The following is a 24,222-nucleotide window of genomic DNA, read 5'->3' as shown; positions in this document are numbered from 1 at the left end:
GAAGTAACATTTTCGTAGTTGTTGCGTTTTGGGACGTCTTATGCATAGCACACAAATTGTATAGAAACAATTTCCTGGCACACAGCATGTAGACTGTACTAGAACTTGGTAAGGGTTGGAAGAAGGAAACAAGTCATCATTATTTTGAATGTGAACACAGTCAATCCTAACCTCTTTTTGATTTATATTCTACATCTTTGACTATATAACCTTTTTTAATTGGCTCCCCCTGACTACCTGGTTTCCGTCTTTCTTGTAGGAATTGTGTTTGATTCATTACCTCCCATTTGGGTTTGAATCCTGCCTTTTTTTCAGTCTTTACATTTATTAAAATTGATTTTCCAGATCTCTCCCACTTCTGTATGCTGCCGCAATACCTGTACTTTGGATTTCCTGGGCTGCCGCATAAGTGTTGACCGTTCCCCCCAGGGGTCTTTTGTCCTTTTGACAAAAAATGAAGTGATTTATAATTTGCAGCAAAATTTGAAATTAGACATCTACATGGATCTTACCTATAATGAAAAGTATTTCTACTGCAATATCACTGACAGTTGTGCTTCGTGTTAATTCATCGTTCCCAATGAAACACACATTGTATGGTACAGTCACAGCAACATAAAACGTTGCCAGTAAAATAAGCCAGTCCCAGCCAGCTTTAAAGGCGCTGTAATGTAACAGGATGAATTTTGATTTTTTTGCGTCTGCAACTTTGTACTCTGGGAGTGCTGGTGGATCTCCAAACACATTCTGTGGAAAAAAAAAAAAACATCAAATAAAAGGTGTAAGCAAACAGGAAGAGTTCAATATATACATTCTCTCTCTCTCTCTCTCTCTCTCTCTCTCTCTCTCTCTCTCTCTCTCTCTCTCTCTCTCTATATATATATATATATATATATATATATATATATATATATATATATATATATAGTATCATTCTAGTGTCATAGCAATAGCAATGAACAGCTGTGTTTGTCTATTAAATGTTTTTGCTAATATGTAACAGAATACACTGTAACTGCATATTTCATGTGATGACGTTTCATGATGGTATAACGCTGTAGCCTCTGTTAAACACAGTTTGGGCATCTTTTTGCCCCAGCTCTGAGGAAAAGTACTAAAAACCATTTACCAGCTACAGTACTGCCCAGAAATATCCTTATTTTATTATATAACAGATATTCAATAGAAAACCTTTAAAAACACAACACATACATTCATAGTGGAAGACTGTGCATACACATGAAAAGATTACACTATGAATATAATAAAACCAGCATACACCTACTTTGTTGATTTTAATTTTATTCTTGTTGTCGCTTCTTTGAAGATGTCCAGAGATGTGATAAAGTACAGTGCGACTTCGTATTCGTGCTGAGCTGAAATGGGATCCTGTGCTCACTCTCCCCTTATGGTTTTCTATTGAGATATATCGAAATCATACAAAAAAACATAAAGTTAGGTTTTCCTTGACTAATAAAACAAAACAGTATTTTCCTTTTTTTAAGACTATATATCTTCAAATGCAATTTGTTTTTCCCCCATTTCCCTCAAATAAAAGAGTTATTATACTTTTCTTCTCAAAATCTGTTTTTACCAGGCAGTCTGTGAGCTTGTCTCGAACATTGTAACTGCCTGCCCCTTCCTAATTCCTTCCAATCAAATCATGTTGATCCATCATATTGGTCCATCTATTCACCCTCACCATATATGTACTGGAGAGTAATTTGGGACAGAAAAGTTAAAAGCTCACATTACACATGGTTTAAATTGAATGTGAAAGTCTGTTCAGTGCTAGGCAGTTAGAATTGAATGTGTCACCAGTGTAGGCAGTCAGCACATATGCTGGTGCACCAAAGTACTTGTATTAGCAAACAAAGTCGACTTGATCAATACCCTGACGGGATACTACAGGTCACAGCATGGTTTTTTAGAGCATTTCATAGCACTGGGGAATCACCCTGGGTTGTATGAAATGCCTGTCCGAGGATATCCCAAGATTATCCCTAAAATTAAGCTGTGGCTTATCCCAGCAAGTGGGATGAAATGGGAAACAAATGTTCAGTTCCCATTTGTGCTGGTTTTACTTATCTGGCCCAATGCTTACTGGAGAGTAATGTTACATGAAAGTGAATGCATTTCAAACAAACTCTGCAGGAAATGGTCAAACAGACCTTGGTAGTGCTGCCCATCCCATGCTGCATGTTCTATTTGTATCAGTGTTTATTGTAACCGTTTTTAATTAATACAGTTTCGATTCAAAAAGCTTTCACTGCAGCACTTTTAGTGTTTGCTTTTTCCACATTCTCAGATCTATTCCCAGTTTGACCTCGTGGTCAGTATACCGTGCATTATTAATGCACAGAAACTGGGCCAGCTCATCCACAGAAATCATCTGTAATACCCAGCTATGCCTGCGAGAGAAAAAAAAAAAAAGCATGCAGTTTATTTTTGGAACATAATAAATTTCCCTTCGCCTATATCCTGTGAGGTCAGTCGTAGCAGCTAAGATTGTTTCTTCTTATTAGGAATTTCAAACCTGAGCTTTGCAATTACGGTATTTTACTGTGGCAGTTTTCTTTAGACATCTTATTCATATGAAATGATTTATAGTTTAAATATGCTATCTTTGAGAATAGTAAAATGCAGATTTTTTCCCATTTTGTAAAGTATTTCTCAGGAAAAAAAAAAACAAAGAAACACACAAAGATTTATATACAGATAGACAGACAGAGTGCGTCAAGATCGTTTTATCACAACTGAATAAGCGTTTGTTTACAGGGATGTTTAGCAGTCAGAAATTGAGCCTATGAGCCAGGAAGTGACAGTCCACAGGAAGCTGCTTGCTAACCAACTCTGTGTGTGGAACTGGGGTCTTGGTTTTAAGAAAAATAGTTTAAGAGATTTTGTAATCCCACACAAGTATATTGAGTGTGTGTCAGATGGTCCTAGAGCGGGACCTCCCTTACAGTGGGAGCAATGCTCAGCTGCTTGTTTTGTCTAAACTTTGTTTTGCAAGTTGTGTTTTTCCCATTGTATTTTGTATTTCCCATTTTTTGTATTGATTTCCATTATACTGTGTTTTGTGTATTCATTCCATAAGTTTATTTTTTTCTTCACCATTTGTTGTACAGTATTACATGTGCAACATCTGAGCAGCCCCTCGATAACATTGCTTTTACCCTAGTGGCGGTCTCCCGCAACTGCAACAGAGATTGCATTTTCTCTGTGTTGATTCTAAACATTGTAAGTGCGAAGTCATCTGCTGTGTCTCTCCTATCCGTCAGTGGATACCCACAATACCCTCTCAGACTGACCTGTGAAAAGTACTTTGTACATGTTACCAGAAAAAGAAAGTGGTTGTCTAAATAAATGTAATTATTGTGACATACATTCTACACATATGCTTGCATCCACAATGTGTTTTATAATTCTGTTTTAAAAACGGAGAAAAAAGTAGAATGGAGAAATGTAATTCAAGTCTACGTAAAAAATATATTATTATGCTCATACGAATGCTTTGAGTATATATATGAAAATACTGCCTAGCTCTATTATTACCTTTTTTGGTATTACTGATTGCCTTCATTTTAAGACACGCTTTGTCAGCCCAACATGTCATGTTTTTGAACTGTGAATTGTAAAAAAAATGTAAACAAGCTGCTCTGCCAGGAAAACATATTTCCACATACACTTGCGTTTTATTAAATCCTCTTCCCAAGTTCTACAAATCATCTGCGTCAACCTCACAGAAATCCTTAAACTGTTAGTGCTTCAAAGAAAGCTTCCACATTCAATTAGTGTCTTCTGCTTGTTGCTGGGAGACGCATGGAGTGTGTAATGTTACCCACCTTCCCTTCTATCTTCCTGAGCAATCTTCACTTTGGTGTCTGTGATGTCTTTGAAGGAGGCCAAGAAAAGAACGACATCCCCTTTTTCATTTTTAATAGGAACAATGTCCAGAAGACACCAAAACAAAGTACCTGCCAGGATTAGAAAACCAGTGTTAGTTAATGCAGGGTTAGAGCTTCTGTTTAAGCAACAACAACATTAAGACTAATGCTTCTAGATGTCAGGGATCAGTAAATCACAGATGAACAGCTCAAATCTCCTCACATCATCATTCAAGGCTGTGCATCCTGCTGTTTACTCCTGGTATCAAGGATTTCATCTGAGAATAACTTTAATGAAAATACAACTCCCACCTTCCCTATCCCCTATATGTTCCTTTTTTTAAATCTCTGGCTGACAGACTGAAACACAAGATAGCTTCAACTCTACACCACCATTAGGGGGTTACATTGTAATCATGCAAAGAACCAAAATACCTTCAACTTCAGATCTACTTAATGAAAGTGGAATTGGTGATAAAAAATAAAAAAAAAAATAGTGTAAACACTTCCTGTTATTTAAAAAAATATATCTTAACTGCTTGCCCTTTAAAATTTGGATTATGTGTATGCCAAAAACACATAGTTATGTAGTAGAAAGAGTAATTAATGTAATGTGCTGTAGAAATACTAGTATTAATGTGAATTACTTAAATAATGTTTAGTCACGTCTCTGCAGTATTAGGTAATATTAATAAGTCAGAAAATAGTAATTGAGTATTGACACCAGACACTTTCCAGATAAGTAATCTATATTTATACTGTACTTATAATTGCAGTTTATCAGGTAACTGCATTTTCAAATATCCCAAGGGCATTGACTTAACAGATGCCAGACAGTACACCAAGTATTAGACATAGTCAATTAAATAAAATCATACAAGCTCATTCGTCTAATAGCATTTCAGTCTTTGTTCCAAGAAAGCAAAGATGTGGACTTATTATGTGTCAATATGGTAGGTTTCCATTTCCCCACTTTGAGAAACAGGCAACATTGGATAACAGATAATGGTTCAGCAATGCATTTCTTTAAAAGGAAGCGACATTTTAGTTACTGTTCTGTTATGGACCAGTATGATGTAAGCATTGTAGTTTCAGAATACCTTTTGTTGTCCCCTTAACTTCTGTAATGTCCACTTGAATATACAGAGACAGCTCTGGCACCTACATAAAGACACCTACGCTGTCAAGTAGACCTGAATATGTAACAGTAGGGCCATTGCTCAGATTTGGATACACTTTTATATTAATACAAAGTTAGGTACACATTTTTTTCAAAATTTTAAAGTTTCAAAATTTTAATTCAAAATTTAAAGATAGAGTGAAGTTAATTTGATGATCCATTTTACAAAAGTTTCCAGTTATGTGTGTTTTTTTCAGGTGTAGATTTTATAATATTGGAATTTTGTGTGGTTGTTCTAGCCACAGAATTACATCTGTACCCGGGATAAGATATACTGGAATTTTGGTAAATACTTCATGTCATTGTTTGATTTCTGATACGTGATTTATAATTTTCAAACAATTCTGTCAAACAGAAATACAGCAGTTTGATCTCCTTATGAAATTCTCACTCTTCATGTAAGCCTGGCCTTTGTTCCCTGACCCAGTATTCTAGTGCAGTCGATCCTCTGGGTATCCTCTGTTTTTACTCCTCTTTCAATCATTATACCGCAAGCAGCATTGTCTTTTCCCCATTTGAAAACGTTCTTTCATTTCATGGGACATAATGAATGAAACTTCAATGTGAAAAATGGCTTTAAAAACAATGAATTCCACCCCCTTTTTAGCCATTCCAATTTAACTGCATGGAACACGGTAAACTTCATTATTTAAGCCACAAAGCTTGAATACGGACATTATTTAATTGTATGCTCCCTTCAACCTATTTTACAACCTCTGTTCCTGGAAATTGTACCTAAGTGATGCTACCAGGAGATTTAATAACAGCTTTAGCAAGGACAAGATCATCAATTGCGATCCCCCTGCCTGCCACATGTAGTGCTTCTGTCTCTTTATCCTCACAATACAGGGCCTGCAAAGCTCATGGTGATGCCATCTCTGAATGAAAGAAATAATCACACAGTTGTGAGGCATTTATGTTTAGTAATACTTTTTGATGCATGCAAGGAGAAACAATTTAATTTTCATGTCTCTGTCGGTGCCTTCTGCCCCTGTGTGCTTCCCGTGCCAAGAGCCAGGATATATCGTCCGATACGTCCCTTGATGGAGGTGGACAACGCCAGATGATCCTGGTCTACAGACACAGGTAGGACTAACAGGGAATACCGGCAGGGCCCCTATGAACTAAGAGTACAGGTTGGGAAAGTGAGTACCCATGCATTTGTGGACTCAAGGTGTGCACGGACTTCAACGAGCTCTCTTGGAAGGGGTGTCCTGAGAGCCACAAGGAAAAGTGGCTATCCCCTGTATCCATGAAGAAATCTTGGTCTATCCTACCATGCAAAGTAGTCTCACAGTTGGTGAATATACAGCATACTTTAAAGCATCTGTAGCTGGAAGTTTGTCATATCTTTTTCTACTGGGGAGAGATTGGCCATTTTTTGGCCTTATATTAGGTCAGGGAGTGGTCTTGATTTTGACCAGGGAACAACTTAAACAACAAGATAAAACAATTGGGGAAATTTCCCATTGCAATCTGACCTCTTTAACCCTAAAATTCACCCGAAAAAACAAATTAAAAAAACAAAATGAGAGCAGAAAATTTGGAGGGGACTGAAAGGAGACAAGGAGAGGGGTTTGACTCAATTGTAAGCCAATGTCAAAATGAAGAGGTTAAGGAGTAGGAATTCAGAGTGATCTGAGTATCAGCCAGTAGGATTTCCAGATTGTTCTGTGGCTGCGCACTACTATATAGAATATCCTGAGCTGCCGGGACCGGACAGCTAATAATGCATTTACTGGTCTCCTAGCCTTTTCGGTCAGAGGTCATGAGATTAGCTCATGATCTCCCATTTAGGAACCGAAAAGACTGATTTTACTGGCCTGGGGCTCATAGTCATTTGCGGAATTATGTATCAGAATGTCCCAAGTGTCAATTGGTTGCCCCTAAATCAGTTCGCCCGCACCTTCGGTCCCACTTCCTATTACTGGATGTTACAGTTTGAGAGAACTGGTGTAGACTTAGTGGGCCATCTGAAGGGAGCTGATTAGATTCACATGTTTGGTGATACATTTTCTAATGTGCCTGGCAGGACTCATTTGATCAAACACGCTGTTATTAATTTGCTGTGTCTGACAAATAAGGACTGTACTGCATTCCAGCGAGTCCAAGGAGCAAAGTTATTCAGAGGGAAGTTGAAAGTATGTTGGCTACATAGGCGGGGCTTGGTATAGAAAAAATAATGCACTGCTGTGCTCAGGATTGGTCCTTGAAACTGTGAAACCGGAGGGAAGAGGGATTAGTGTATTTTTGTGTGAGTCCTGACTGCTTGTTTTGTTTCGTCGTATGACCTGCAGTAGAGTAAAGAACATATAAGTCTGCCATTCGCTGGACAGAGAACTTTTTGATTATAGTTGTCCCTCACTGCAATCCCCTCATGGTTTCCTTTTATTTATTTATTTTTATAAATAAAGATTTTTTTTGTTTTGCCACATTCAATACTGTCTGGACTGTCTTTGTTGTACATGTCTCATCCTTCACACACCTCCATTCTTGATTACCATGATTTTATGTCATTTAAATTAAAATAGCTGACATTCATGGAGTTTACTTGATTGTGAAACTTTACCAAAGGTCGGCATGAAAGATCGGTATTTAAAGGATTATGGATTTTCTTGTTGTTACTGCATCTTGTAAAGAGCTTTGTGATGGTGGTCCACTATGAAAGGCACTATATAAAATAAAGATTGATTGATTGATTGATTGAATGCTTTGGAAAAAAGATAGTCACACTTTTATAAACAATGAGATTAAGATGGGTTCTAGGATTTTACACTGGCAATGTATGCATTGTCCCTTAAAATCAAAGTGCAGACCTTTAAGTTTAAAAGAAAAAAAGAATAAAAAAACATTATTAGATTACAGTGGCCTTTGCCATAGCAAGAGAACAAATGTACATTTTAAATTTGTGTTTAGCTGCAGGATAAATGTGATATACTGTACTTTACATTATTGACAATAATGTTGTACAGTCTAGAAGGTACTATATTTTAAATGCACAAAATTATTTGGCAGATCAAAACATTTTTCTGTGTTAATCAGGGTCATATTGATAATATGTATATATACTATTAGGGCTGCAACGAAGGTTGACTTTTGACCTTCGAAGGTTCGGAATACTGAAGGAAGGTTCGTACCTTCGATGGTACTAATTTGCATAATTTTCTGGTGACGTCACCATAGCTACTTGTTTATATTTGATTGAAAATCCTATTATTTTACAGATAATCCATACAAATGGAATAAAAACATTCTCTTGTAGTTTAAAAATATGTTATTATAATTAGTATGTTTTTATGATATTTAAATATAAATAAAAATACACATGGTTTATCTACACGTAATTGATGCCGCTTGCGATATATACAGTAATCTTGCATTGCAGCAGCACCAACTGCAGCGGACTTAGGCAAAACAAAGCTTTATTTACAGGCACCTTTCCAAGCAGGTTATCAATCACATTTTACTACTACTAAAAATAATAATAATAATAATAATAATAATAATAATAATAATAATAATAATAATAATAATAATAATAATAATAATAATAATATGAACTTATGCTTGTCAAGTGACCATGTAGATTGGTTGTGCCTCCATGATACATCACCAGTTGTTTTTTTGGTCGTCTGGGCATTTAACAAAAAAATTCCAAACAGCAGAAGGGTTTTGAGACATTTCTTTCAATACAGCTTACGGTATACAACGCTCTGCTGTCGAGATGGAGAATGAAGAAATTAAAGGTTTGTTTCTGGATAACATGAGCTGGAGCAGGGACGGGTGGACAGTGCTCAGTCTTCGAAATTAAAATTATTAGTGTTAGCCTATATTTTGTATGTTTCAAAAATATTCTACCATAGCACTTCTCTTACTCTGTTTTGTACACTAGGTATTCAGTACATATTTTACTGAAACAATACAGCCGCTATAGGTACCTCCCCCAGTGCTTTGGATACTATACCCTGCTCCATACGTGGCAGTGGCGCCATATAGAGTTGCTACGTATAACAATTTGGTAGCAGATTTTAATACAACTTATGCTACATAATATTCATTTTACAAATCAAAAGATTGAATTTTACATGTGAGTGACATTTAATGTGTGATTTATAGTATTCACACATTGTCAAACAGTTTCTGTAACAGAAAAAAAAAACATCCAGTGCATGAATGACACCTGATGAACAGTCGAAGATTTAAAAACTACCTTCAAATTTCTGGCTAGCGAACGAACCGTCAAACACAACCCTATATATTATATTGTTTATTAGATGAACTAAGATTTACAGATACATGCAAAACAATTCATTAGAATTGACCGCTGAGGCCATAAAGAGCCTGTTTGCGAATTGTATCGAGCTTTTGAGGGTCCAGACTCGAGTCTGCTGAACACTAAAAAGCCCATGCAGCTCAATTAAATACATGCTGTTAGACTATTGTGTGCAAACAAGATAAAGCTGAAGTTGTGAACTAAACGCTTTTTTTGAGAGAGATTAGATAAAGTCAGGCATTCCCAGAGTAAGATGCAAGCCTGCCTATACCCTGGGGCAAAGCAATCTTTTATATAATGATAGTTTCCTGACTTGGTCTGACCTTGACATGATAATGTAAATAGCCTAACTGACATCACTCACACTGTGATTGATAATATGATCCTAAATTAAAGATAACTGAGGGATGCTGAAGCACAGCCAGTAATTACGCTCTCTCCTCATTATCTATATGCATTTCAAACAACCAGCACAGAGCACAGCACAGCATAAACAAAGCATTTCCATTTGTTTTGTAATGCCATTCACTTGTTTTTATTTGGGGAGACATGGCATAGCGCTCAAATTTTACGAAGATCCATTACATAGTTATAGAATAGGGAATAAAAGCTACTGTAAATTAAAACACTTAAGCAGTCACAATTCCATCCACACTGAATGCATTATTCTGCTTTATTGATGTAATACAGGGGTGGCCGAAGTGGCCCTCCCAGTCCTGGACTTTGTTTTAACCCTGTTCTAAATTATTAAATTGAACCAATTAAACCTCCATTAAGACCATGAAGTAGTTAATAATCTAAATCTACCTGTGACCTGGAGTGGAATGGCCCTCCAGGACCGGGATTGGACACCCCCGCTGTAATATGTTGTTTCCAGGTCTAACAGCACAGTTATTTTTATTTAATCTAGGACAGCATTCCATTTTAATTAAACCACAGACATCTTACACCTGTAGCACCTGGCTTAATTCACATAAGCAACCCGAGTTATTTTTTGAATGAAACCATCAGTATATGTTTATATTCTTCTTGAAGATAATAGCATCCTGTTGCAGTCCCATTGTACTACTTGTTTGTTTGTTAGTTTTTTTGTTTGTTTGAGATTTAAAAAAAAGAAAAGAAAAAATCTATTAACAGTTGCTGATACACGGATATTAAAGAAACATGAAAAAGATTGCTCATTGAATTCCTTGTGTTGCTTTCAAATTGTCAACTGAATTTTAAAACCAAGTTATTGTTAGCCATCAGAAAATATAAGCTCTGCCTGAAAATGAGACATGCCTCCTAAAGGAATCACACTCACCATTCTTTTTATAAAATTTGACTTCCCCCTTCAATTCCTTCTTGTCCTCTAAGGTCTTGTCAATGTGAAGCATTATCTGCTCATTTGTCTCGGGGCCATACAAAAACTTACAGCTGCAACTCTTCTGCATGACTTCTGTCCTCGCAAACCCAGCCAGTTCACAGAATCCATCTGAACAGTAAACTATTGGGTATCCCTTTGACACCTGAGCGTTCGCGAGAATGAAGTTACTGTCTGAAAAGGAAGAAGGGCAGAAAATCATTAGTGGAAAATAACTGCTTTTGAGAAACAGACTCAAGGCAAAAAAAGTGCATTGGTTATTTATTTATCCAAGGAGCCTGAAGTAATGGTTATTACTTAATTGGTGGTTAAGAGAAAGGGTTTGGTGCCTTAGTCTCTGTTAAGATGTTGTATCATCCGTAGAGAACACGTTCACTGCTCACCTAAAAACATGGCTTCAAAGAATTTCCTAAAGTGGTTTTAGGTACAACTCCATTCATAATATAGGTCTTGAAAGCACAGTTTTGAAAGAAGCAGATAGGGACCGGTTTTTGAATGGGGTTTCCTTTTCGGTGGAAGGGGCAAAATCCCCAAATTTTTCCACCTGTTAATCCATTGAAAAAATATCCGCCTATTTCCTAAAGTGATCCTCCGTTTTACCCACCGGCAGATCACATTTTATGCAGAATTTTAAATGAATAAGTAGTGAGCATTTAAGTGGTTTTATCGGCCAAAATAATATTTCCGAAGCTGGCCGAATAAGAAGCCAACTTCAGCGCTGTCGCATTAGCATTTTTTTTTTTGCTTGTTTTTTTAATTAATTATTTGTTCATTCAGCAGGTGCCTTTATCCAAGGCGACTTAAAGAGACTAGGGTCTGTGAACTATGATTCAGCTGCAGAGCCACTTACAACAACGTCTCATCTGAAAGATGGAGCACAAGGAGGTTAAGTGACTAGCTCAGGATCACACAATGAGTCAGTGAGTGAGCTGGGATTTTATGTTCACCTTTGTAAGGATTGTGGAAGCCACTACAATCATGTTAGTTTTAATTAATCCATGTCAAAAGTGAGTAAACTAAACTTATTTATTAAAGCATACATTATTCAAAGATTAGCATTCAAGATTATTAGTGATACAGAAATACACAGTTATTGCAATTATACCTCTAGGCGCAATATAATGGTCATCTAGTATAAATACAGTTACAGCACAGGTGTGCAATATCTACCTGAACTGGAGGTACTCTTTCAGGAACAGGAGTGAAGGATGTCATTATAAATCTCCTGAAAAGCCCAATTAATAATAATATCATCTTTATATAGCATCTTTCATAGTGGACCACCATCACAAAGCGCTTTACAGAGGTAGGCTGTAAATTTTACATTTCATATTCAGGATGGAGCACAAAGAAGTTAATTGACTTGCTTGGGGCCACACAGTGAGTCAGTCAGTGGTAGAGGTGAGATTTGAACCAGTGACCTTCTGGTTACAAGACTTTGACTTTAACCAGACTGGCTCCTCTTAATGTAGCTAAGTTCTATGTATTTATATGCTACAGCTAACAGATATTATGCCAAGTCCACTCTATCACCCCGTGTACTTCAACCCTTTGTTCTGTTCACTCTGCCACATACACAATCTTGATAAGACTAGTTTTAGCTAGACCAGTGGTCTATTATTGTGAACCTTCATAACCCATTTCAAAACATACAATTTAACCCTTCGCCTTGAAAGCCTTTGTATGTTTTTTTTTTTTTTTAATGTATTCTAAAAATGCAGATTCAAACCTTTTTTGGACAATTTTTAGCAAGGATTAATCAGATATAGGAGTATCATTTATTCATTATATTTGATCTATTGTAAACAGTAATACACATTGTCTGCCAACACTCTTCAAGGTACTTCAATTGTCTAATTAAAAGTGAATAATTTAAAAAAAAAAGTTTAACATTAAAAATCTTTTTTGTTCCATTTTTTATTCTGCTTAAAACAAAGGCTAAGCACTTGCTATGGGGTAGCTTTCCTCCCACATTGATGGCTGTCACATGGAACAACTCCACCGTGATGGATTTTGACAACCTACAAGGAAATTGTGATGGCAATTTTTGATAGGTCTTCAAAGCCTCGACCAGACAAATGACTTCTGATGCATTAAAAGTGCAGTTTGAAAAAATAAAATTGTACTCAACCAGTCCAACTTTCACGGATAGCTGAGCACCCTCTTTTAAAAAAAAAAAAAAAAAAAAAAAAAAAAAAAAAAAACAGTAGCCAGATTTCTAAACATTTTATTAAAGGGGTAGATAATATAACAAAGTGACAATAATTTATTACAATAATGAAAACTGCAGTCTTATTATCATTCAGTAGACTCATTACTGCTCCACATTAATAGGATTTCAAGCCAACACTGGAGTTAATAAGACAATAAGTGCTCTGTTACAGATGCAAGTGATGAAAGTGCAGAAATCCAGAAAATAAAGTGGCTGTTGCAGAAGCCATAGTCCCTATTTACTGTGAGCGTTTCAAAATGACATTTTATTCTAAGCAAAAGAAGAAAGACACAAAGTTGCGGTTTGTTAGGAGGCGAGTTGATAGCAGAGAACAAAAACATTTTGATGTGACAGTTGTTAAATTGATTTTGCCATCCAATACAATTCAACATCAATCTCCTTAACTTCGGCAAGCTTTGTATGTCATTTGGTATCATGACAAAGTATTGCTTGCATAGTTTTCTAGCTGAATAATATTTCTTCTGTGCTCCTGAGACCTCTGGCTTTGTCCTTTGAAATCTTTTCACAGAGCTGTTTTATTAAACTATATTCCAATTTGCCGAGGGAGGCTAATTCCTAAATTATGTGGAAATACCTACCTACACTATTCTCTTTACACACACAATACTCGACAGCTAATTCATTTCAGCAGGGAAGGTTAGGAGAACCATTTCAAAAGGAGGCATGTGGTCCAGTGATTAAGGAAATGCAGTTGTAACCAGGAGGTCCCTGGTTCAAATCCCAGCTCAGCTGCTGACTCATTGTAGTCACTTAACCTCCTTGTGCTCTGTCTTTTGGGTGAGATGTTGTTGTAAGTGATTCTGTAACTGGTGCATAGTTCACACACCCTAGTCTTGTATCTTGTAAAGCGCTTTGTGATGGTGGTCACTATGAAAGGCGCTATATAAAGATTATAATAAGTGCTGCTTCTTGTGTCATGCAACACACTATTTTTGAATTTCAGCACCCTGTTGTGTGTTATTGCTTTCACAATGCCATACAGTTCATCTAAAATGTAAAGTAGGGTTATATTGGTTTTTAACTGAGCAAAATTCCTTAAAAAAAATAACAGCCTTAAATTGCTCTCTAGTGATATTCGCACTATCGCTGCAAAAAAAAAAAAAAAAATTGCTCCAAAGAAGAAGAAAGAGAAGAATCACCCTATAATAATGAGCAATGGGAAACCCTAAGGGAGCACCAGCGTCTTGTGCAAGAGCTGAAATTGGATGACAGAAGGTTTTAGGAGTACAGATAGGACTACCAAACACAATCATTTTGATGCATCCTGATGTTTTTATTTTTTATTTTTTATTTTTTTAACAAACAAAACAGTAAGGTAGACAGTACTGTAAATGCAGATGTAAAGTCAGACAGCACTGACAGTATTTTACATTATTGGGGGAAAAATACATGTATTCTAACATATATCACTGACATAAAACTCTTTTAGACAGTTTAATTTGCTGGGAAGATGATACCACTTGCCTGCATATGCTACTGGATCTAATTAGAAACTTGATTTGTTTTGTAGTTCAGTCTGTATTAAATCATGGCATGTACTTTCTAGAAGCTACACCTGGGCATTGAACAGAAACCTGTAGTCAAAACAGTGTTTATTTTAACATACCAAACTGCTTACCTGGAATTCCGATTTCCTCCCTTATATTTTCTGATCATTTCTGTTTGCATTATTTATCTAGATATTTCTTGTGCTGCTTATGGTAAAGAACAGGATATTCCTGCACTGCAGTAATCAAACATCCCCCATCTTGCCTGTGATATTTGGAGTACAAATGGGCATGAAGAAGAGGCTTGCAAAAAAGTTTTTGTTTGACGTTTAAGTCTGAATACAAACATCGCAACGAAACGTCAGCAGTGAATAAACTCTGTAGTGTAATTAACCCTTTATTATATAAAAGTAATTAAATCTACCATTTCCTAACAAGAGTGGCAAAAGTACTGATTTCAAAAGAATTCATAAATGCTTCCTAAGCTTGCTTTCCCCTGTTGAGTCTATGGAATCTCTCCTTTCCAGACACCTGGGGGCATCCTGCATATTTTAAACACAGCCATAGAGGGCTTTAACAAAAAAGACATCATACAAACATATCATATCAATCTTTTACAAAAAATCTTTTAGGAGCATCAGATTGTTTCATAAATATATGAGATGTGAACAACAATTTGAGCTGTTTAGGTCTATTCAATTTAGATTTCACCATTTAGACTGAAGTGAACCCTTTCTGAACCAAGGTAAAATCAACAGTAAAAGTGTTTGTTGTTTGTGTATTTGAAGCATGGAAGATGTCAGGGAAGGCAATATATCAATGTCAACTGCCATGTGCTCAAATGGGTTAGCAGAATGTTTTTTAAGCAATCCAATCTGTCTAGAATTTGCCATTCACACATTAGAACATTTATTGCAAGAATTTATATTTTCTCCAAAACACACATTTTCCCAGCTAAAAAGTAAATGCATTTGGGCCACTGCACCAGGCTTTGGCAGTCCTTCTCAGTATCGCCGCCTCTTAAGATTCATGTCTTTTCAATGTCAGCATTTATCATGTGACTCCTATAGGAAATATATGGCTAATATATGATTGTGTTTAGCTTTTGTTCAAACAAAATATATAAACAGATCAAATGCACATTTACCGTAATGTGTGCATCTTTCACATAAGAACATGTCAATTAATATTAGGTCAGATTTACTATCCTGTATTTTTAACTGTATGTAATTTTATAATCTTTGAAAACTTCTGATCTAGTCTTAAACACATGCAATCAATTCCCCTTGATTTCCCTTGATGAATCTTGGTTGTAACTCTCCCTCCCGACCTATGAAGGCGCTGTGTGAAGAGAACAGTGTGCCCCAGACAGGATGGTTTGGCAATTCATTTCAGGGAAAGGGGGCGGAGCCACAGTACACCAAATCATTGCCCCAGACGGGAGGCGATGTGGCAATTGTGGATTGGAGGAAAAGCGATTGCACTCGCTAACCAAGGGGGCGTGGCTGAAGTTACAAAAGCGGATGTGGCAGAACGGACTGTTCCTTTGTTATGGTTGCGAGAGAAGCGTTGAAGGACTGTAGAGTAACCGTGAGTGTTTCTAATTGTACTCGTTTGTCATTGTTAAACGGATAAAACGATCCGGGAGCTGTGGCTAAAGGTCAGCTTCAACCCGAACAGCACGGCACTACTGCTCACTAATAAACTGTAGTTCACTACTTGCACATGTTTGTGTTCTTTGTGTGTTTGTACCGTGTTTATTATTCCCGGAATAAACCCCAAGGTTTCACTGTACAGTACACATTGCTGTGTATTGCCAGGGATTATTATTTATGGTCACCAAACAACCCAGATTATAAAAACACATAAAGGATTGTTTGGACCGTGAACTTTGTTGTCTGTCATCTGTTTAAGCATTGCATCACCTCTACACCTACGCACTGCAATCCACTTTTTCACTTGCTTATTTCAGCTCAAGGACAAAAGCCATTTTATTTAAGAATGGGACTTGGTTCTTTAAATTCAGAAACACTCCATTAACAATGAACAGTTATATAATCCCTTGTCATTCAAGAAAAAAAAAGAACAATTAGACAGAGCTCCACATGTGAGCATTTGGACTGGAGGGCTTCCCCTGAGGTAAACCGCAACAGTAATAGCAATTATTTTATTGCTTTTCCATTGTTGGGTCAAATACAGTAAAGTAATTCAATAAATATTGCGATGCTTACAAACAGTCAGCTGTGGCTGGTGTTTAACGAAAAGATTTGCTTGTGGGAAGAAGATAGGGAGAGTGGGAGCAACAATCTGAGAAAGAAGAATGAGGGCAGCAGGGACATGCTTGAAAAACACTTTTATACAGTAAAGCACATTATTGGTTGTCTGAGCCTGGGAGAAATCTAAATTACTTTTTTATAATTTGTTTTAAAGAGAAAGGTTACATCTACGTAAAACAAACCAGAATGTGGTTTAAGGTCCAGTGTAAGCAGGACAGTGCCAGTGCTAGGCAACTTGCTGCCCTAGGCAAAGCCTAGCGTGGCACCCGTATATCAGTCAGGTAATGATTATTTTATTGATTTAAAAATGAACAGGTTTTTGATTGTATTGCATTCGTATGGAACCTGGTTTCTGTTTTTATTGTAAATATTAAACTGGGTATCCCATGGTATATTTGAAAGGACTGTTTCATAACTTCAGTAACGTCATCATTTTAAACTGTAACTTAAAACGAAATGGGGTACAGTACATTTAACTCACACAGTCCAAAACACTCAATTCTATCAAATTTGTCATCCTTTAACTTTATTATATTGATAAGAAAAAAAAGGAAAGTGAAACAATTCTAAACTTATTTACAAAATGTTATCTGCGTAGTTCGGGTGGGGGGGGTGGGGGGTTGAGCAGCAGGGGGCTTCCAACTTCCTGTCAGTTAGTACCTATTCTCTATTTAAGCCCTGATCACTTTCACATTCACTGCCTAGTGTTTCACTGCCTAGTGTTGCCTAGTGACCAGTTTCATCAAGACACCTTATTCAACTTTCAAAGTCATCATTTCATCATCGCGAGCCGCCAGTCAGTCACGGAACCGTGTCCTACGATTATCAATGTTCCAGTCAATGTCCTCCTACCCCCAATAGACAATACTCTCATAAACTGCTCCCGACCAATCAATAGGTTGCCTTGCCTCCAGAGCAGGCCTCCCTCCTCGACTCCCCCCCCTATCCTGATTACTAATGTGGGGGAGCTGGTCCTCCTCTGCAGTGGATTCCTACATTGATTCATCCTTCTCTGATATAGTTACTTCTCCTTCTAAAATTGCCAGTATGCCCGGAGTGGGGGCTACCTGTCTGCCGGGGCCACTAGAGGTTTTTCCCTAATCAGCCTCAAGGGTTTATTTCCTCTCCACTGAGCAGCAGGTATACACATTGTGACATCCTACCAAATTACTAACCATCCTCCTGTTTGTCCTGTTTGTCCTTCTTGTCTTTTGTTTATGTTATGCGCTGGCATGTGCTGTCTTTTGTTCGTCTCACGGTGTGGGAGATTTTGTGAGGAGCAGGGGGTCCATCTTTTTGGGGGCAAGTGAGTCTCACTTCCCTGACCTCAGGGCTAGTCATCAGACTCCCTTTACCTTAGGGGGGTTCTCACCATGTGAGTCAGAGCGGACCCCCGGCCACACTCTGTCCTTTCGCAGCTCCTGCGCTTATCTTGCCTCACTCAAGGCTCTGTTCTATACTCTGTCTCAGTTCGGGACGTAGCTACTCCGTGTTCGAGTCCCATACTAACCTCTATGCCTTTTCCTTATTTCAGGTCCCAGGCAGTGTGAAGTCTTGGCCAATTGGGAGTCTAACGAGCGCCCCTTTACAGAAGTCTCAGACACTGGGTACCTCTCTCTCTATCTCCTTTCGTGTCCCGGTCTTCCGGGACTGTCTTCCTCCTGAGGGGCGGCTCCCCAAGTCATAACCTTTGTATCTGTTTTAGTTGCTGGGTCCTTTGCCCCTGGGTTGTGTCGGCATCGCCGCCCTCAGTCAGTGACCACTTTCTGTATCCTGTCTTCGTTTGCTGGGTCCTTTGCCCCTGGGATGTGTCGGCATCGCCACCCTCAGTCAGTGACCACCTTCTATCCTAGCTTCCATGTCCAGCTTCGCTGGTCTGCTACTAGAGTGGGCCTCACCTGCTCTTCTATCCTAGGTCCGGTCCTTTCTGGCCGGCACTCTGTCCTACTTATCACTCCCTTCTGCTTCTTCTGCCCTATCCTTACACCCCCAGCTTACGCCCCGTGAAAATATAGTAAAACAAAATACAGCTTCTTTTTTTAAAGCACCTAAACAAAAAACAACTCTAGAAAAAACAAAAAAACAATTCCCCTTAAATGGGATATCTTTGGCAAATGTGGCAAATGATATTCTTAAAAGCTTCTTTTTCCCCCTTTAACAGAACTAATTGAACTAAACGTCATGTTACTCATTTCAATTACTAACGCCAAATTATTGTTCTGATGGCGATAATCAATGCCTGTCTAGTGGCTTATTTCTTGAAATCGCATCTCCGTTATAGATGGTTTAGACATAAAGCAATTTTCTGTATAGAATAGTAGAATAGAGAGGATCAACTCAATTTACAATCAATCAATCCATACCATACAAAAGAACATGCTTGGATAGGATTCTTCAGTGCAATGCTAGTTACCATGGTACAAAATATCCCGAGTGGTGCTTCGCACCAACTGCAGATTCCTTCCTTTATTTTGGGCACACGCTAAGATACAATATAAGCAACCCTAAATATATCCCTGATTGAGCACCTACAAGCAGCATATGCAATCAGAAATCTTGAATTCCAAATAGAAAATAGTGACAGACACTTTTTGAAATCATAGACATACCAAACACCCTGCGCAATATCCAACACACAAAGTGCATGCCCCATTGTTCATTTTCTAAAAGTATCTTTCCTTATCTTGAAAAGGCCTTTTAAAAGGGTAGAATGTAATATTTCTCATAGTGATGTACTTCATCAGTTGAAGCTAAGTACCCTTTATAATGATGCACTTCACATTGAAAACACTGTGTAACAATTATTTTTTTTTTTTTTTTTGTTCCTGGGTAGTAAGTAAATACAGTATAATCGTAAATCTCGAAAAACTACTCACTTCTAAATCTCTTGTAGTCATTTTTGTATTACTTTACTATAAATACATGTTAATTTGGATTCATATGTTGTTTTTTTCTGACTTTATGTGAACGAAAAGACACACATTTGCCCGTTTTCCCATTGGAAATAGTGATATTTTGAAACAGCACTGTCCTGGTCACAAAAGCAAAGTTTGTGGGGAATAATAGCCATTTTCTATACTTTTGAGGCATAAGCAATTAGGAAATAACACTTACTACCCAGGAACAAAAATTGTGTTACATAGTGAAATCAAATACCAGAACTACTGTAAGCACTTGGGCACAAGCAGACAAGAACATTTTATAATAGTTTTGTGTAATAATCTCCCTGATCTTCTTGAGGATCACTCTTTATTACACTAGACACACCACGTTACTGTTTTGTTATTATTATTATTTATTAATTGATAACACAGCTCACATTAGTATGGCGGCTCATTGAGGCCATAGGGAAAAAATGCCTTTGTTATGTTGAGATCACAAGATTTTTGGGGGGATAATTCAGGGAACTGTTTTCAAATGGAGAGCCAGCACTGATCAAGAGCTCTCAGGACTACAGCTCCAGATCTGAGTTCAATTGTAGGTCGGACATGTTTTTTTGTTTGAGGTTAAGAATATATTCCGTCCCTTTCATTTTGCACCCGCTAAATCCTTGTTTTCTGCATTGAAATAATAACTAAGACAGGTCATTCGAATTGAGAGCCAGCACTGATCACGAGGTAAGACTTTAAAATTATCTCTCAAAACAGAGTCAGCAGCAGCGTTAATCAAATTCTCGTTCAGAATCATGGTAATCATTTGAAATCGTTGATTTCAAACCCAGAGCTGTCGAGTCCCTAAATACTAGCTTTCAATACACCAAATACTGTGCTGTATCTTTCTGTTAACTTTCTCAATTAAAACAGATTGATATTGTTTGTTTAATACATAGTAGGGAGGCTTTTCATTCACACTAGTGGTCGCTCACTGGTAGATAACGACCTGAAATGCTGCATCGTGATTGGCTGAGGTAGTGCATTAATTTTCTAATAGGTTTACCATTTGAAATAGTTTAGCAGTGGTAACGAGCTTGGCTAATGATAATGATAACTATTAGAAAATCAAACGTTTTCTTTTATTAAAAAGCAATACTAAAATCTAGATGAGACTCTTACGTGCAAGTTAAATAATTTATAAGTATAGCTATGTAGTCTGTATATTAGTATGTGCCAATGTCATCAAGCGAACACCTATTCTGTAATACCAGCAATACAAAGATAAACTTGTTCCACAGTAGGTGTTGACTAGGTGGCGCTGGTGCTTCCTAACATATTGCCAGTTTTGCTGATCCAGCCTGTGTTACAGTGCTTAGGTATATGGCTGGTAATCCTATCTACAGGGGGTATAATTTGATATGAATGGTCGTATATTGACACTTAATCCCCATGTGCTGGAGTGCTCCTAATTGATGGAACATTATCAAGGATTACCTTCCCATTTGCTGTGTCTGTATGGATGACCACTATGCTAGGTAACCCAGTAACCACACTATCAACTCCACCAAAGAAACTCATGTGCTTCTTTAATAGGGCATTTTATTTTCTGCCACTAGGCAGCAATTGATAATGATACAATTTTTGATAGCGAACAAATAAAAAGCAACTTACACCTGAGCGGCTGCGAAGCTGCCAGTTCTGATTACATTCTGCTCTCTGTAAACAGCTGTGGGTTTGTTAAGGACAGCCTCTTTTAGTTACAACAGTCTACGGGGGGGAAAGGTTAAGCAGACCATTAAATGCTCTGCTAATCCACATTGGTATCATTCATTTTAATCTGAGACATCCCTGGAAAAACAAATACTCTTCATTCAGATCTAACTGGAGCTCACACATTTATTCTGCATACTTACATGCCTTTAAATAAGGCAATATTGTTGGTACATGTACATTTGCAGCACAGCTATATCTGAATCAGTTATTCATTTTGCATCAGCAGCCACCCCACAGACTCCCTGTCTTAATTAATAATAGAAACATACAGAAGTTTCTGTAAGTAAATATGCTGTCACTTATGATGGGAAGTGATCTCGCTAACCAAAGATTATATCAGATTATATAGCTGACATTATTGTGAAATTAATACATTCTTGCTCTTTTTTGAAAGCTGATATGAGGCTTTCTATGGTTAGAAAAGTACGGGTTAAGGAAACTTTTTAATGAGTCCACATGGGAGGTCTTTTCTTTTTATAGAAAAACGTTTCAACTTAAAACATGTTCCTCAGTACTTTCACTTAGAAAGTAGGTTATTCCATTGAGTCTGTTCTACGGAACATTGTTGTTTAGCCCTGGCTAAATGGAGACAGCAGGAGTTCTCTTTATCGAAGCCTTGACATTTAGAAAGATTCCTCTGGGGCTATCTTTGTACTGGTAAAAGAAAATCAGCTTTTGTTTGAAAAACTAATTTTCCTGCACTAGTGAAATGAAGCAAGATAAAGGTCTGTTAAATTCAGATTGTATAGTCATATCTCCCTGCTAAACATAGTTTCTGAAATAATTTCAAATATTTTGACAATATACATTATGCAATAAATATCATTAAGGTGACCATTTCATTGATATCTAATACATATTTGTACTACATTATTACATTACATCAGTTTGCTAGAGAGAACCAGATCACTGAGAGCTGACTCATTGAGAGCTGACGCAGGAGAGGATAAGGATAAAGCCTCTCTATGTACAGCATTACAAATGATGGCTGCATGCTACGCATGTGGCACACTGGAAATACAACTGGATTAATTACATGTATCATATTCTGGACTATATATTAACACTAAACATGTAAAGACTCTACGTGATAAATACCACAAAGGCAATTATTTCACTGATATCTAATAAACACTCTTAATTATATCAAGTGCAATTTTATTTTGGCTAGAACTTTTATAGAATATAAGTCAAATCAGCCTCCCTTTACTCTTAACACTGTAAGGAGGAATAAGAAGACAGTTGACACATATGGAGCAAAGTGAAGCAAATGGTACCTTTTTGTAATATGCTCCTCAAGCCTCCTTGTAACAATTATGATTGATTAAACCCTTACTGACAATGAACCAATGCTTATGAATGTGGGCATCTGCACTGAGTAAAAATGGAATTGTAAATAACATGATGCGGTTATGCCCCGTGAAATCAATAACTTTTCCTCAGTAAAACTTTTGTTCACAGCTCAGCTATGTTTTTAAAAATGAAACTGTTATTAAAACACTTATTTTAAATTATATTACTTGCAAAAAATGTGTAAATTATAAAGAGTCTATATCTGCATTCGGAATGCCAATGATAAAGTATTCTAAGGCCCAAATTTATAAAGCCCCAAAAAGTCACGTAATGTGCGTGTTCAGTACGGCCGCACTCATCGTCAAAATAACAACCTATTTTATAAGACTGATATGGTAAAGCAGACGATTCTGCAATAAACCAATTTAAATACCCCTCACCGCAATTAGAGGTGGAGAATTACACGCCCCTCACAATAAATAGCGCAGTTTGGGTCAGCCCTGCGAGTGTAGGCTACACATTTCAAAAGAAAATGAATGGCACACAAAGACCTCAGCCTAGCCATGGTGATGAGGATGCTCAGAAGCGAAAACTGAAATTTACCAATATATAATTGGAGATTGGTATAAGCAGTAGTTGTAACACATGAAGATGTGTTACAAGCTCGAAATACATCGCCAGGAAAAATGAATAAAACATGGAATGTGCGGTGGCTTCTTAATAAACAAATGCACCACTTAAGCGCTTGTAGTAGGTTGCTTATACATTACAACGCATCATCCAGTAACTGTGCTTCGCATATTAGTTCAACTTCTTATTTCGTATAAAATAATTCCAGACATATAGACTTTTCAAACTTCAGAAACAGTAAGTTCAGTAACAATACGAACAGTCTTCAGTTTAACTATGACTTAAATCGTCTTAAAGTCTTACGCAGTTACTCTATGCATGATTCTAAAGTATATCCGTATGGTATATGTGGTCGAAAAACTGTACTTGCTCTAGCTCAAACTAACAGCGTCATCTGTCCCTCGTCCTTTTTTTTATTTTTACCGTTTTCTTTCGAACTCGAATTTAACAATCCGGCCTGAGCCAGTATTGTCAAATACCAGAATGCATTACAAAAACATGCATTCTGTAGGCATTACTAAAATAACGGTGGAGGATGAGCCCTCGTTGTATAAGAGCCTTTCTCTTTCGTGCGCCTCGGAATATCGTTCCATCTTTTCTTAATGCCTACACTCTAAGAAGTAAAGGCTCTCGTTAGAACCTTGCTTTGCCACTGTGGGGAGACCTTTTTAGGTGCTTCTAAGAACCTTTTTTACATGGATTGTATATTCTCTATTTGCAGACTTTCTGTTTAGTCATGTAAGCTATGAAACATGTATTGAAAATTGGAATTTGCAAAACAATACGGTACCAGTATTATAAACCGTAATTTACAAACGGACTTGATCTGAAAGGTTAAAAAATGAGCTCTTTGCAAAATGTTATTAAATGTTTATTTGTCCTTGAAAACGATGTCTCCTTCTTGCTGCAGATACAGCCTTTTATATAGTCTACTGTCTGACTTTTTAAAAT

At 37.2% G+C, this 24,222-nt stretch overlaps 1 protein-coding gene across 1 annotated transcript in view; it reads right to left on the bottom strand.

Annotated features, from left to right (window-relative positions):
* The window catches only part of LOC121315134 (potassium voltage-gated channel subfamily H member 8-like), an 80,480-nt gene that overhangs the window by 44,585 nt on the left and 11,673 nt on the right, over positions 1–24,222 (bottom strand). The window contains exons 2-5 of the mRNA XM_041249082.1: positions 10,647–10,880; positions 3,849–3,980; positions 1,286–1,416; positions 513–747 (exon numbers count right to left, since the gene is read on the bottom strand). Of these exons, the coding sequence (XP_041105016.1) occupies positions 513–747; positions 1,286–1,416; positions 3,849–3,980; positions 10,647–10,880 (732 nt within the window). The remainder of the gene's footprint in view (positions 1–512; positions 748–1,285; positions 1,417–3,848; positions 3,981–10,646; positions 10,881–24,222) is intronic.

The sequence above is a fragment of the Polyodon spathula genome, chromosome 4 (genome assembly GCF_017654505.1).
Source record: "Polyodon spathula isolate WHYD16114869_AA chromosome 4, ASM1765450v1, whole genome shotgun sequence".
In the NCBI taxonomy this organism is placed as follows: Eukaryota; Metazoa; Chordata; class Actinopteri; order Acipenseriformes; family Polyodontidae; genus Polyodon; species Polyodon spathula.
The sequence above is the reverse complement of the archived record's forward strand: the minus strand, read 5'-3'. Positions and strand labels throughout refer to the sequence as shown.